This window comes from Ixodes scapularis, unplaced genomic scaffold, assembly GCF_016920785.2.
Source record: "Ixodes scapularis isolate PalLabHiFi unplaced genomic scaffold, ASM1692078v2 PGA_scaffold2__306_contigs__length_199485367, whole genome shotgun sequence".
NCBI lineage: Eukaryota > Metazoa > Arthropoda > Arachnida > Ixodida > Ixodidae > Ixodes > Ixodes scapularis.
The window spans coordinates 25,862,172-25,876,782 of NW_024609857.1; the positions used below are offsets into that span (position 1 = coordinate 25,862,172).

A 14,611-nucleotide genomic window follows, 5' to 3' on the forward strand; every position below is an offset into this window, starting at 1 on the left:
CCATCTCCGCAGCCCCCGCCCGCGCCTTCGACACCCGCATGGCCCAGTAGCGTTTCCAACCTTCCGGCTCCTTCCTTGGAGGCTTCCTTGGAGGCCCGAGGAAGCTGAGCCGGGAGGTTAGCTCGTTCCAGAGACGAACTTTGTCGTCTCTGGACAGCGCCGGGCTCAGCTTAGTTGAGCCGCGTACCAGAGAGGCCACATCCTCCTGTTTCTTGAGCAGTCATCAGCGCCAGAAATTTGAACTAGGCGCTCATCCGCGTCCCGCATGTTGTTCTAGCCTTTCATGCGAGTTTACTCTATCTAATATTTCCTGGAACCGCTAAAAAATCAGTTGTTTATTTCAATAGAGCACGTGTATTTTTTTAGTTTGACAAGTTTCTTTAAATAGAGCCGATGTGAAGGTCGCCGCCGCAAGGGATTGGCTGCCATCACTTGTCTAAAAGCAGAAACTGCCTTTCCGGTTGCCGGAGAAACGGACGCTTGCGTAGGGACTAGATTCCAGATAGGTACCGCCGGGAAAGCGTAGGTACGGCAGGGGGACAGCGTAGCTACTTCCGCTCTTCGGTGGTTGGCTCTTGACGCCGCTCAAGTGAGTGACAGACGCCAATCTTGCAATGTCGTCACGGCGTCAAAGAGGGCGGTTTCGCGGTGCGCGCCGTTGCTTGGTTACGCTCCTCCTGCCGGTACGTCACTTCTGTTTCTAGTTTCTCGAAAGTCCAACATAGGTCCCCAGTTTGCCACTGCCTTCCCTCTTTTCATTGCGTGATGTCTAAGCGTTATGATTAGAGAGGAAAAATTATGACACTGTGTAGAGTCGTCAGATTTATAAATGGTCATAGCTAGGTGGAGATTTTTAGTGCACGTCATAAGATTTCCAAGTAGTGGAAATTATTCTTGTCCAACGCTGAGACGTGCCAGATGCCCTACGTTTGATTGGCATCTACTACCCCGAGATTTACATTTTGCAGGTTTCAATAATAGTATGCATTGGTTATGCAGCACCAATATTGTGTGTTGCGATTGTGACCCTGCAGCTGCTGTCAAAAAAAGGATTGTGGCCCAAATAACCGCTCCAGTTCCTGCAAGCACTCAACATGGGGCACCTCAGCCAGCAGCCGGTTCTTCTCCAGCTGCAGCCCGACCTTCCGCAGCTGCAGCCAGACCTTCCACAGCTGCAGCCGGACTTTCCACAGCTGCAGCCAGACCTTCCCCAGCTGCAGCCGGACCTTCCGCAGCTGCAGCCAGACCTTCTGCGGCTGCAGCCAGACCTTCCGCGTCTGCAGCACGACCTTCTGCGGCTGCAGCCAGACCTTCTGCGGCTGCAGCCAGACCTTCCGCAGCTGCAGCCAGACCTTCCGCAGCTGCAGCTAGACCTTCTGCGGCTGCTGCCGGACATTCCGCGTCTGCAGCCAGACATTCCGCGCCTGCAGCCATACATTCCGCGCCTGCAGCCATACATTCCACGTCTGCAGCCAGACCTTCCGCAGCTGCAGCTAGACCGTCTGCAGCTGCAGTCAGACCTTCTGCGGCTGCAGCCAGACCTTCCGCAGCTGCAGCTAGACCTTCTGCGGCTGCTGCCGGACCTTCCGCGGCTGCAACCAGACCTTGCGTAGCTGCGGCTCGACCTTCAGCTACAGCCGGGCCTTCGACAGCAGCAGCAGCTGGGCCTTCCAGAGCAGCAATCCAACTTGTGGCACAAGCAAGAGCATCCCTGGTCGTTGGTCCCCTTACAGGAGAGACCAGCATCCCGGAACATTGTCCGCCCCTCCTGGACAATGGGCATGGAGCCCAGACAAGCACTCCATGTGTCCAGCAAACCATCGAAGGTGCTCATGCTTGCTGTTACTTGTGCAGCAGGCAGCTGTCACAGTTCATGTCGCTAAATCATTCGGCATAACTGCTAATATACATACCTGCATGGTTTGTAGTTTTGAACGAAGGAACCTGCTTTATGGTGTCTAAACAGCATACAAATGGGCTGTTACGCAAGGTAGACAACCTTTTCAGAACTTTCATCATAAGCAGTTAGAGTAAAGCTGAGCAAAATGGTGCGCAAGTTTTATTTAATCTACTACTTCACTATTTTATTTATCTACATGCATTTATCGTTCCGACATTTGGATGGGTATAATAAAATATTGCTGGCAAGCAGAAAATGGCCAGTAATTGGAGCCAAAATTCCTCTGTGCTTGAGTGCAAGGGGCTTATTTCAGAAATCTCCAGGAATAGCACATATATAATTATTCAGCATAAGAAATAGAGACAAAAACTGTATAATTATGAATTCATTTATGCATACTTCTATTTTACAGAGATCGAGCACGAGGACAATCTTGGTCAGTCCGTGATGTCTGGGTCGCATGACGGGTGCAGACTCAAGATTGCACAGATGCAGCAGCGGATCTTGAGTTTGGAAGCTGACAACATGCGCCTCCAAGTGGAGCTACAGCACCACGAGACACGGCGGCTATCGGTTGACTTCATCAGACATGACCCCAAGCAGTGCATTTATTACACTGGGCTGCCCGAGTTTGCTGTATTTGAAACAGCATACGATTTTTTTGCACCTCGGGCATCCCAGATGCAATACTGGTCGAGCGGTCGAAAGAGTAGCGGGATGAAAGGCCGCCCCCGGGAGTTGGAGCTCATTGAGGAATTCTTCATGGTACTTACTAGGCTGAGAACGGGAATGGCTGGCAGGGAAATGGCCCGCAATTTTGGAGTACATGAAGCGACGGTGAGCAGGCTGTTTACAACCTGGATAAACTTCCTGCAGCGAGAGTTGAGTACACTGACACGGCTTCCATCTCTGCACGAAATTCAGATGTATCTGCCTCATGCCTTTCGCTACTTCGTAAACACAAGAATAGTTCTCGACGGAACGGAGGTGCGCATCCAGAGGCCCTCTTCCCTGGCTGCCCAGAGGCATACTTTTTCACCTTATAAGCATTTTAATACTTATAAGGCGGTCATTGGCTGTACCGCTGATGGCTACGTTTCATATGTTTCCAAGTTATGGGGAGGGTCAGTTTCAGACAGGCTGATTGTAGAGGAGAGTGGGTTGTTAGGGCTATTGGAGTCAGGTGACGCCATTATGGTGGATAAGGGTTTCAAGCTTAATAACATACCAGCAGGGGTTCAGGTGCACATCCCTGCTTTCAGAAAGCCGCAAGAGCCGCAAATGCCAGAGGAGGACGTTGCGCACTCCCGCCGGGTGGCTAGTGCCAGAGTAATTGTTGAGCGTGTGATTGGGAGGGTAAAACAGTTTCACATTTTGGATCGTCCGTTCCCCATCACAATGATCGGCATTGCTAACCAGGTCTTTCAAGTTTGTTGTTTCTTAAGCAATTTCCGGGAGCCACTGACTAGGGATGACTATTGTCACAGTCAAAACATGTAAACTTCCCTGTGTAAATACTTTAAGGCAATGAAAAATTTTGCGAAAAAACAAATCACTTGCACGACTTATTTAGCATGCACGCTGAATGATGCATGTTAAATGGATGCGAAACAAGATTTTGGATCTCGTAAAACAAGCCAGGTGCAATAGGCGGGACATTACAAACCCCCATAACATCACTCGTACCGCAATATTTCGAACGGATGGCCGTATTTTTAGGAAAGAAGGGAGCGATTGAACGACGAAGGCAGGCAAGGCCTGTCATGTTCAGATCCTCATTCCCCCTCCCCTTTGCCCCCTCGAGGAGGTAAACCGAACCGAGGAGCAGAGAAGGACGTCCGTTTTCTCTTGTTCTCAACCGTTCCCAGAGAATGGCTACGTCGCATTCTTTGCTCAGTCCTGCCCTTTTTGTCCAAAAACACGGCCATCGGTTCGAGATATTGCTGTACGAGTCATGTTTTGGCGTTCGTAGCGTCCTGTGAACACTTCTGCGGCCTTATTTTGTGAAATCCGAATTTTGGTTCAGCATTCCTTGAAAGACCCTGTGTTAGTAGTCATTGTGCAATCACTAAATTGTTCCTCTATGATGTGGACCAGTGTCACCACGGCAAAGCCAGTCCGACCACTCTCTAAACATTAATCTACGACTACCGTACTTCGAGTTTTTCACAACTTTGCACCAGGCCCATCCGGTATGATGTATTTATCTTTTTTTAATCATGTTATGAGGCAATCAATTGGCTGCTTACATTATAACTTCATCACTCTGTCCAACCACGTTAGACCTATTGTTTGTGGCACTTTCCCGATTTTAGCAATCATATTTACTAGAACATACATAATTTCTGAATGTAGGCCGACCCTTGTATTAAAGAAAAAGAAATATCTGAGGCGAAATACAAACCAATTAAATATAAACGGACAGTCTGGCCACATCAAGCTTCCTACCACTGCTCTGCGCACACATAAAGCTTCACCGCTTTGCATCTGTGTGCTTGGTAGAAGTAGCCGACTCGCGTGGCATACCTCAAACAGCTTTATCCTCTCCGAAATTTTGCTCACTATTACAGGTCTCTCATTGTTGCAAATATATTTCTCATTAACACGTGATTGTTGATTATATGTAAGCCTGAAGTTATCTGGAGATGTGTGCTTTGTTGGAATAGGTTACTGATGACCAGAGTTGGAAGTTTCCTAGACTTGGACACCTTGGCTTTGAGCAGGCACGTGCGATTTTTTGTTGTATAAACAGTTGAAAGAAATGTAAATATGTTTGATAGCCTGTTCCAACTAACCTTGTATACCTGTTTGCCAGCACATTAGGGGCTGTTGATTTCAATAAAATACGAGCGCTAGCTTCGAGACCTGGTTTTCTTTCATTGCGTATTCATCAAGACATGGCAGATTCCTGTCGGGACGAGGTTGGCGTAAACAAAGCGTTTAATTCGAGTTAACGATACGTTACCTGGTTACATGAGCCCGCACGTCAAGTCTCCGTGCGCCCGTCGTGTTGGCGTTCTCCGACCCAGACTCTCGCACTCAGCCCTCTCGCTGGCTTCTTTGTCGTCTGGCTTGTGGCACCCTCTTCGTGCTGTGGCTCTCACGACACCCCCCTTTCTTTGAAGACTCCCAGCACCTACAGGTTGAGGCGGCTTGGAGGTCTTGATTTTCGTCCACCTCTCGTGACGGTTATTCCAGGCTGCCAAGGTTGCAGATGTCTGCTCGTGCAATGAGTGATGCCATTGGCTGTGTTCACCGCATATGACCTAGGAGACTGCGTTGATTGCAGCACTGTCCCACTTGTGGCTGCTCCTGACAGAATTTGCACAGCTGTATGTGGAGGTATATGGTCTCGTTCTTTGACCCTACGACGGGCATCGTAATGTGCACTCAGCTTTGCTTTGTATGCACGATCCTTTTTCCGAAAGGGCTCGTTGTTCCACCGAGGCTGGAACGCTTTGGACACAGCTGGAACATTTGTCCGTATCTTTCTTCCCATCATGAGTTCCGCAGGGGAGTATCCTTCAGTTGCAGGGGTATCCCGATGAGCAAGCAGCGCCTTGTGGATGTTCGGCGACTTTTAAAGCAGCTGCTTTGCCGTCTGTATGGTCCTTTCCACCGCCCCATTGCTCTGAGGATAATATGGGCTACTTGTTACATGGCGTGATCCCCACTCCTTCGCAAACCTTTCGAATTCGGCAGAAGCGAATTGGGGCCCATTGTCTGATCGAATGATGGGGGTGCTCCAAAATGGGCAAACATCTAGCTCAGTTCCCGTGTGATGTCTTGGGTTGTTGTCTTTCTTAATTTCTCAAGTTCAAAGAACCTCGAGAAATAATCTACCACTACAAGGTAGTTCTCGCCACTTTCGTTAAAGAGGTCCGCGCCTACAACTTCCCATGGGTGATTCGGGAGTGGAGTGTGTAGTAGGGGCTCTGCGCCAGGCTTTCGGTGTGTCTGACACACTGGACATCTTGAAACAGTCTTCAACACTCCTGCTGATGCCAGGCCACCAAACTGATTGATTGGCCCGAGCTCTGCAACGACCTACGCCCTGATGACCCGTGTGCAGGCTTTCCAGCACCTCGTCCTGCATGCTTGGCGGGATGACGATGCGACTTCCCTTGAGGAGAAGTTCTTCAACTACCGTGAGCTCTTGGGACACACTGGCATATTTCTGTACTGCTAGTGGCAGTGACACGCCCTTGGGCCACGTCGTTGAACAATAGTTCCCAACAGTCACGATAGTTGGATCTCGCTTTTGTTCTTCTTTGATCCTCTCCAGCATGTTGGTGGAGGCCGGTAGGAGTTCTACGCTGAGTAGCTCGTATTCTGTCAAAGCTACTTCGAGACTTCTTGGACTGCTGCTGTCCGTTGTTGCTTGCGGCTTCCGTGAGAGTACGTCAGCTGTATGGATCTCCTTGCGGGAATATGGGAGATTGTGTAGTCAAATTCCAGCAGTCTCATTCGCAGACGCTGCAATCATGGACTCGGCTCGTCTATGCGCTTTGATGACAACAGAGGCATGAGCGGCTTATGGTCGGTCTCTATGTGGAATTGCAGATCGAGCAAGTACTGGCGGAAATGCTCGCATGCCCATGCGATTCCCAGCGTCTCCTTTTCTATCTGGGCGTAGCGTTGTTCAGTTTCTGTGAGTGACTGTGATGCGTAGGCAACAGGGAGTCGCATTCCGGACATCTCCTGAAGGAGGACAGCCCCAAGGCCGTACAAGGATGCATCCGCTGAGACTGTGAGATGACTTCGAGGATCGTAGTGTACCGGTGTGGTCGTCAGTGCTTCTTTGACGGAGTCGAAACTTTTTTGTTGAGGCTCTCCCCAGCACCAATCAGCGTCATGGTGAAGCAAATCGCAAAGCGGTTTCGTGAGTTGAGAGAGTCCAGGGAGAAATTTAGCCAGGTGGTTTGCCATACCCAGGAACGACCTGACCTCCGATACATCTCCTGGCGGTGTCAGTTGAGCGAGAGCCTTGATCTTTACTGGATCCGCACTGACCCCGTTGGCCGAGACGACATGTCCGAGGAATTCTGCAGACTGTTTGCGAAGAACGCATTTGTCCTTGTTGAGAGTTATGCCCGCATCTTGCAGGCGCTTGAGTACCTGATGCAAGTGTGAGTCACGTTCTTCTCTCGTTCTTCCAAACACGATGATGTCGTCTTGAAGGCAAGCTTGACCTTCGAGACCTTCGAGTACTGTTAGCATCTCACGCTGGAAGAACTCGGGTGCAGTGGAGATACCGAATGGTAGTCGGAGGAACTGAAATCTACCACATGGCGTCAAGAAGGTTGTATACTCCCGTGATTCTGCTGCCAGTGGGGCTTGCCAGTAGCCCGCTCTGGCGTCGAGTTTGCTGAACCAGGTTGCTCCAGCCAGTTTTCCAAGGCATTCGTCGACAGTTGGCATTAAGACTCATTCCCTCAGGATGCAGCTGTTCAGGCCACTGTAATTGACACAGATGCGTAGTTCTCCGTTTTTCTTTCTGGCCACAACCATCGGTGCACACCACTCAGTTGCGTGGTCTACCTTTGCGATGACTCCGAGGCTCGCCATCCGCTCCAGCTCCTGCTTGACACTTGGAAGAGGGACGCGCCTCGGGTACGTTACCGCATACGGTTTGGCGTTGGGGAGCAGAGCTACCTTGTACTCGGTGTTTAGTAGTCCGAGACCCGCAGTCAGCTTGGGGTAGTCACTGAAGATGTCTGCTGTGTGTGTCGTCTTCGTCTACCTCGGATCCCTCGACTACAGACAGGCTGCACAGGACTTGCAGAGACTTGATTGCTGGATGGCCAAGAAGCGCGTCGTGAAGGTTGTCCACTACGAACACCTGCTCCTGGCACGATCGTCCATTCCACCTCAGGGTCGCCTTGAACTGTCCCACGGTGGGAATCTTGGCTCGGCCGGGCCCCAGGAGTGCCTTCGTAGGTCTGCTGAGTGGTCCCATGAGTGACTTGTTGTAGACCCTGGACGGGATGGCCGTGACGTCAGCTCCCGTGTCCACCTTGAACTCTACGGGCGAGCCGTTGACGCAAGCTGTGATCCGCCAGTGTTCTGATCCGAGTTGACTTGTTACTTTACCCAGGTAAACCTCTTCGAGTGCGGCGTGGCGCTGACTCTGGCTGTCTTGAGTTTTCTTCTTTGTGGACAGGCACACTGACACGAAGTGTCCTTTTTTTCCACACCCATTGCATGTCTTGTCGGCAGCAGGACACTTGGCACGCAAGTGTGGGCGCGTGGAACCACACCATCTGCAAGCTTGGTTCTGTTCTTTGTTGCGGACTGGTAGCTGCTTCTTCTCTTTGGCCCGCTGCGCGGAGAAGTGAAGCTCGTCTACGATCGCGTTCGGCTGTGCTTGTGGTCGCAGTTCCTTGAGTTGCTGCTTCACAGTTTCCGAATTTCGAGCCTTGGAGATCGCCGTCTCCAACGTTAGTTCAGGGTTGAGCTGAAGCTGCTCAATCAGCTTGACGTCGACGAGTCCCACGACGAGTCGGTCTCTAATTAGCTCTTCTTTTAAGTCGCCGTATGCACATACCTCTGCCAGCTTGTAGAGATCTGTCACAAAGGCGTCGACCGTTTTGTGCGCTTCCTGCACACGCCTGTTGAACTTTAAACGTTCGTAGATGACATTCGTCCGAGGGACAAAGTGTCTGCCGAAGGCGGTTGTCACTGCATCGTAGTCGTGTTTCTGGGCATCAGTCAGTTTCAGCGACGCCAGGACATCTTCTGCTTCGCGTCCCATAGCGTAAACTAACGTGTTCACTTGGGTTTCCCCGTCTTGTTTTTTCAACCCAGAAATGACCCGGTATCTCTCCCATCGGGTGAACCAACGCTTCCAATCATCGGGACGTCGAAAATCCAACTTTTCTGGCAACTCAGCGACGTTGAGCGACGTTGGTTGTTGCGCAGCTTGTTGCCCAGTGGCCATCGCTTACCGGTCGGCGTGGTCGTTGCAGACGTACCTTGGCGTGGCGATGCAAAGTTTCGGATTCCGAGCGTTCCGCCGACGTACCTTGTCGTGGCGACGCAAAGTTTCGGATTCCAAGCGTGGCGGTGCAAAGTTTCGGATTCCGAGCGTTCCCGTGCCTTGCCTCCCCGGAGCGGTTGCTGTTGTAGCTAGTTGACTTGTCTTCCACAGCATCCCACCGCTGCCACCATGTCGGGACGAGGTTGGCGTAAACGAAGCGTTTAATTCGAGTTAACGATACCTTACATGGTTACATGAGCAGTGAGCCCGCACATCAGTCTCCGTGCGTCCGTCGTGTTGGCGTTCTCCGACCCATACTCTCGCACTCAGTCCTCTCGCTGGCTTCTTTGTCGTCTGGCTTGTGGCGCCCTCTTCGTGCTGTGGCTCTCACGACAATTCCGACACACACAAGGGCCGTTTTGCATTTGTGGTCATTCAGTCTCCACTTCACTTCAGTTTTCTGAATGTTTTCTTTAAGCCAGGACCGTCCTCCACCCTGTAGGTTCCCTCACGAAACTTCTTGAAGGAGACATACTTTCCCCTAGCCAGGTCCTTGTGTCGCTGGATGCGTTTAGTGATCACCTCGGGGAACAGAGCATGCTCGGCAAAATGCAGCAAGCCAGGTAGCAGCTCCTTACTGACAAACTCCTCGTCTAGGGTGATTGTCTCAATGTGCGTCGAATTGGCGTCAGTGGTGTTGTTCGTCCAGAAAACAAAATCGCACCACCTGTGCCCAGTCACCATCATTTGTCCTTGCACCTGGTAGTAGAACGCGTGCTTGTGCTTCAGTTGCACGGTTCCGTCGATCAACTCGCAGCAGAACTTCTAGTCTCCGCAGGCCTCCTCGGGTGTTAACCCAATCTTCGAGATGGGACACTTCACCTCAAGAAGCCCTACTTCGCCGTTCTTGACGATGATCCTGTCGGGCGACGCTCCGAGGAAGCTGTAGCGCGGATGTATGTGTAGCCCGGTCTCATACACCTGTACTGGGTCGTCCCTGCAGTTCATGAGCGCGACGTAGGCGGCAACAGCAACGGGCTCCTTCATCCTTCCATAATGCAGTGCCTCACTCTTTGCTTCTGGGCTAGGATACATGATCCGTTTCACAAGGTAGTCAGGCTCTCTGCACTTAATCACAGCAGAAAACTGTGATGCCGTTATCCTCCCAAGTCGCTCACTGTGCCACCTCTGGTTGCAGGCTTGACCGATCGTTGAGGTCACAATGCCAGCCCTCTCTTCGGCAGTCAGTTGTGGCAGTGTCTGCATGTGGTGCTGTACAAGCTTCCGGGCCTCCTGGCTCCACAGATCCTGTTCATCGTCGATTTGAGGGATCGCTCCTGTGTGCCTCGCTTCTTTCACTGGCATGACGTTGACATACCTCAGGCAAAGAAGATTTGGTCTTCTTTCAGCCAGCCTCCCATAGAACTTCGTGATGTCCTCGTGCGACGGGCCAGGCACTCCTTCACAAGGGTCATACGAACGGCTTTTCTTCTGATGAGTCGGCTTGTTGATCAGGAACTTGCTGAACGTAATATCTGCAAGCGGTGCAGGAGCTGCGGGCTTCTTGGCTGCAATGGAAGAGAAATAGGAGATTGGGAGGAGAGGGGGGGAGGCGTTACTGATTAATAATTGTACCAGTTTCCCTCATTTTTATTATTCATGTCCCATGTGGTTTCAAAGATGTGCTGACAAACACCTTGTCAACGCAGCTCTTTGTGGCTTCCATGTTATTAAATACAAAATAACACCTGAATGTGAGAAGTTGTAGGCCTCTGAAGCCACCAGAGACCCTCAATCTGAACCAGAATTGGCTCTCTATTAACTGAAAAATGGCCAGAGTTGACTTAAAAATTATGACGTAGAAAGGCATATCTTGAATGAGACAGTGAAAGCAACAATCTTCGTATAATACACCATTAATGATGTAGTACTCAAACATACGTAATGTGCAAGTGCAACACATTTTACGGAAGCATTTGTTCCATACACACCTTGAGCTGGAACAATCCAAGAACAGGGAACGTCGGTGCAAGAGGTTGCCGTGGTCGTGTTGCAGCTCTCCTCTGCACAGAGAAGTAGCGCTATGATATGCTGGCAGCACCCGCTTTTCCTAGAAAACGACAAAATACAAAATGAACCTCTTATGACTAGATAGGTTGCTATGCTAACGGGGCGCTAGCGTGCGAACTGCGTGCACGAGAAGTGAAAGCAAGGAGACTTCTACAAGCTGTGTGTAGATGTTTACGAAAACGAGTAACTAATCTGGGTGGAAATAGTTGTATCGATCACACAATAAAGCGTTCGGTACAAACGTTATTTAGTGCTGTGGCGCACGTTTTATGCGGGCACTGGAGCACTTAATCGAAGCGTTCGTGCTCTCTCACGTGGTGCGGGGCTACATAGACATAAATTATTATTCAGAAACGTAACGGGGTATTACTCACCCAGCAACACAACTGCAGATGCCGCCTCTGACGGTGCCGGTGTCCCTCGTAAACCACGCGGAGACAGTATACGGTGCCTTCTTCATGGAAGGCAGGCACACGCATCGGACAAGGCACGTCCGAGAATCGTCCGACAGGTTCCACCGAACATTGCGTACGTAGCCTTCCTCCTTGAAAGCCCAACCGCGATGGGCCTGAAGCAGGGTGTCAGGCTTGGCTTGCATGTACCGCCACACTTCGTCTTGCGAGAAGTTCACACACGACGGAGGCCTCTCGACCCAAGCGTCCGGAGGAAACGAGAACGGGATGTTCTCGTCTTCGGTCATCGCTACCGTTTAGATAGCCGCGGAACGAAATAAACCAAACAGAGGGAAGAAAACCAGCGTGCCGTAACGTGAGAAACACGCCTGCCGGGTCTGTGTGTGATCATCCGGAAAAGCCTCGAACCCAGCTCCCCAGCTTTCTAGGAAGCTTCCAATTTTTTCCGGGAGGTGGCAGCACATATGTCGCAAAACGTGGATTGGCGCAGCGCTTCCACCCCTGATTTAACTGCCAGGGCAGCACGCTTATAACATAACGATACTCTGCTAAGAGAGCGCACAAATGAAACACAACGATACTCTGATTATCAGCTTTATGCTCAGATTGAACGTTTCTGCTTTTGGTTTTTTTTTAGTTTCCAAACTCTACAGAGTCAAAAGCTGCACAAAGTGTCAGCCAACATAGTTTCGGGGGTAACCGGACAAAAGCTCACCGGACAAAAGCTCACCGGACAGAAGCTCACCGGACAAAAGCTCACCGGACAAAAACTCACCCAATTTTTGACAGACCCGGACAAAAGCTCACCCCTTTTTTTGACAGACCCGGGCAAAAGCTCACCTCGATTTCTTTTTTTTTTTTCCTACCCGGGCGAAACACGGGCTCAAATAAAGTGCGGACGCAATGGACATTGGACCATTTTTAGGAGAACTTGTACCTCATCCACCATTGAGTTGCGAATTTTTTTTAAATACTTGGAAAAAGCGGGAGTTCGGCCTTCTGGAAAAGTACAAGAAGATGACCAATTTAAAAAAAAAAATTGTGCAGGATTTTAGATAGGCTCGGGTTCCTTCCACCACAGCTTGTTCCACAAGAACAAACTACCAAGGAAAAGTCTACCGGTGACATCGGCTACCTGCTGGACTATTTTGATTGCACGTATTTCAACGGCCGCTTCCGTTGTGCTTCTGTTCCATCTGCGGCGGCACCCAGAGCGATTTCTTCCCTTCGCCTGACTCTCCGCCGACGGCGTCCGGAGTTCCCCCGGTACGGTGGAATATGTACGACACTTTTCTTCAAGATAAAGACCGGATGAGCAACACCTGCGAAAGTAGAGTACCGGGTTCCAGAAGCTCGTCGGCCACGCCCATCCGAGCTTCTTGAGGCTGATTGAATGCCTACAGCAAAATCAGGCGCTCGTTGCCACGGCGTTGACAAAAGCCCGGGGGGACTGCATTTGCTTCTAACCAATCAATAAATAAACTTGTTTCTTCAAAAAATCAACAAGTCATGCGCCTGTCAGATTTAATTTATCGTTGCCTTTTTGTGTCGCACGCATGCACCTAAGTTGTCCGCACTCGTGTTAAGACCAACATGAAATTTTCTCGTGGTGAGCTTTTGTCCGGGTCTGTGAAAATATGGGTGAGCTTTTGTCCGGGTCTATGAAAAAATGGGTGAGCTTTTGTCCGGTGAGCTTCTGTCCGGTGAGCTTTTGTCCGGTGAGCTTTTGTCCGGGATTCATGGGGGCTACACCTGGACTGGAACCACCTCCCCTTCACTGTCAACTTTATTACCGACCCTTTTGCCTATGAATCATCTTCAGGACGCTTTCTTAGGAAGGCCAACCCGCACCAGACAATAGTAAAGCCCTGGGTGTACTCTGTCACCCAAGAAGACAGAACCCTTTCGGATCCTCACATAACCCAAGGTTACAGGTACACGCTGTCAAACAATAAAACACTACCCGCTTCCCAGAAAGCACATCGTGCTTTCTGTTTTTTTTTTTTTTTTTGTCTCATTTTTAATTGTTTCATGTGACATGGAGAGGGGTCATTGTTTCATGGAGGCTTTCTTCTCGAAGCAGGACATGTTCACAATGGAACTTATCTCGTCACTGCATACTCTGATTTAAAAAAAGGGAGAATTAGATGACGTTGTAAATAAAATCAAAATAAATTGCAAAAATATTGCAGGCTGTAACAGCGTTCCATGAAAAGGCGTTCGATGAAACGGCTTTGATGAAACGGCGTTCGATGAAACGGCGTTCGATGAAACGGTGTTCGATGAAACGGCTTCGATGAAACGGCGTTCGATGAAACGGCGTTCAACGAAATGTCGGGACCCACTTACTAACATATACTACGAAACCTCGCAAGGTGGTCTCAGTCGCCACAGAAAGCTCGCGAACATTAAGCGTTTTACATTACTAACATAGGCTACGAAACCTCGCAAGGTGACCGGCTGATCGGTCTCAGTTGCCATGGCGATCGCCATTTCGGTCCACTCAAATCTTCGAAAGGGTCGTTCTGAACCAGTCGCACCAAGATCGCTATGGAGCATCATATCGTACTGAAAGATTTCCTCGCCGATTTAATGTCATCTGGCGCTGCGCATGCAATCCAATTATCAATCACGCTTATCGGCACAGATCTCTAATAATGGTATTGTTGTTCTTGCGTATCTAAAGACAGGAAAATTATTTTTCAATCCCGCCAAGGACCGGCGCCGCGTGTGGTGGTGGTGCGAAGATGAGCGCTCGTTTTGTCGGTGTATGAATAACAAAATCTCGGTATTCAAGAAGCGTCTCTATAAAGCTACCCGTCACCGTCGAATCTAGATCGGCTCACAAAGAATGAAGCCAAAAAATAAACTACTCATTCCATGGACCGAAATTTCGACCATGCTTGGCGCTAGAGCCACTGTATACACGTTTGCAAGAAAGACTCCTGTGCGCTGCCATTTTGAGCGATGCTGGCGCCCCGTACCGTTTCCGCCATGCTGGGGTGCGCCAGGGGCACGTTAGTGCCACTAAATAAGCTACGCTTCAGAGTAACGACACTTGGCCATATTGTGGCTTAAAATCATGGTTGCCAGTTATCTGAAGCTTTATCTGAAATCACAGGAAACGCTTTTCCGTCCTCCACAAATGTTTAAACAGTCCCCGACAGAGAAAAGCAATATTACATGAGCTTCCTAACACCGAATCGAATGCTGAGAAAGTCGCACTTTTGAATCATGACGATCTGCAGT

At 50.1% G+C, this 14,611-nt stretch overlaps 2 protein-coding genes across 4 annotated transcripts in view; both read right to left on the bottom strand.

The window, feature by feature from the left end:
* Positions 1-14,611, bottom strand: part of LOC8039086 (major facilitator superfamily domain-containing protein 6) — an 81,408-nt gene that overhangs the window by 40,247 nt on the left and 26,550 nt on the right. The gene's annotated exons all lie outside the window — the stretch shown is intronic.
* Positions 1,583-9,650, bottom strand: LOC121836713. The gene is made up of 2 exons (XM_042291784.1): positions 4,866-9,650; positions 1,583-1,768 (listed from the first exon to the last, which is right to left on the bottom strand). Exon 1 carries the CDS (start codon positions 8,838-8,840, stop codon positions 7,605-7,607), a length of 1,236 nt encoding a protein of 411 aa, XP_042147718.1. The 5' UTR covers positions 8,841-9,650; the 3' UTR covers positions 1,583-1,768; positions 4,866-7,604.

Bases quoted from the DNA above. Each gene is read 5' to 3' on its own strand.
- LOC121836713 (XM_042291784.1), bottom strand. From the start codon at position 8,840: ATGGCCACTGGGCAACAAGCTGCGCAACAACCAACGTCGCTCAACGTC.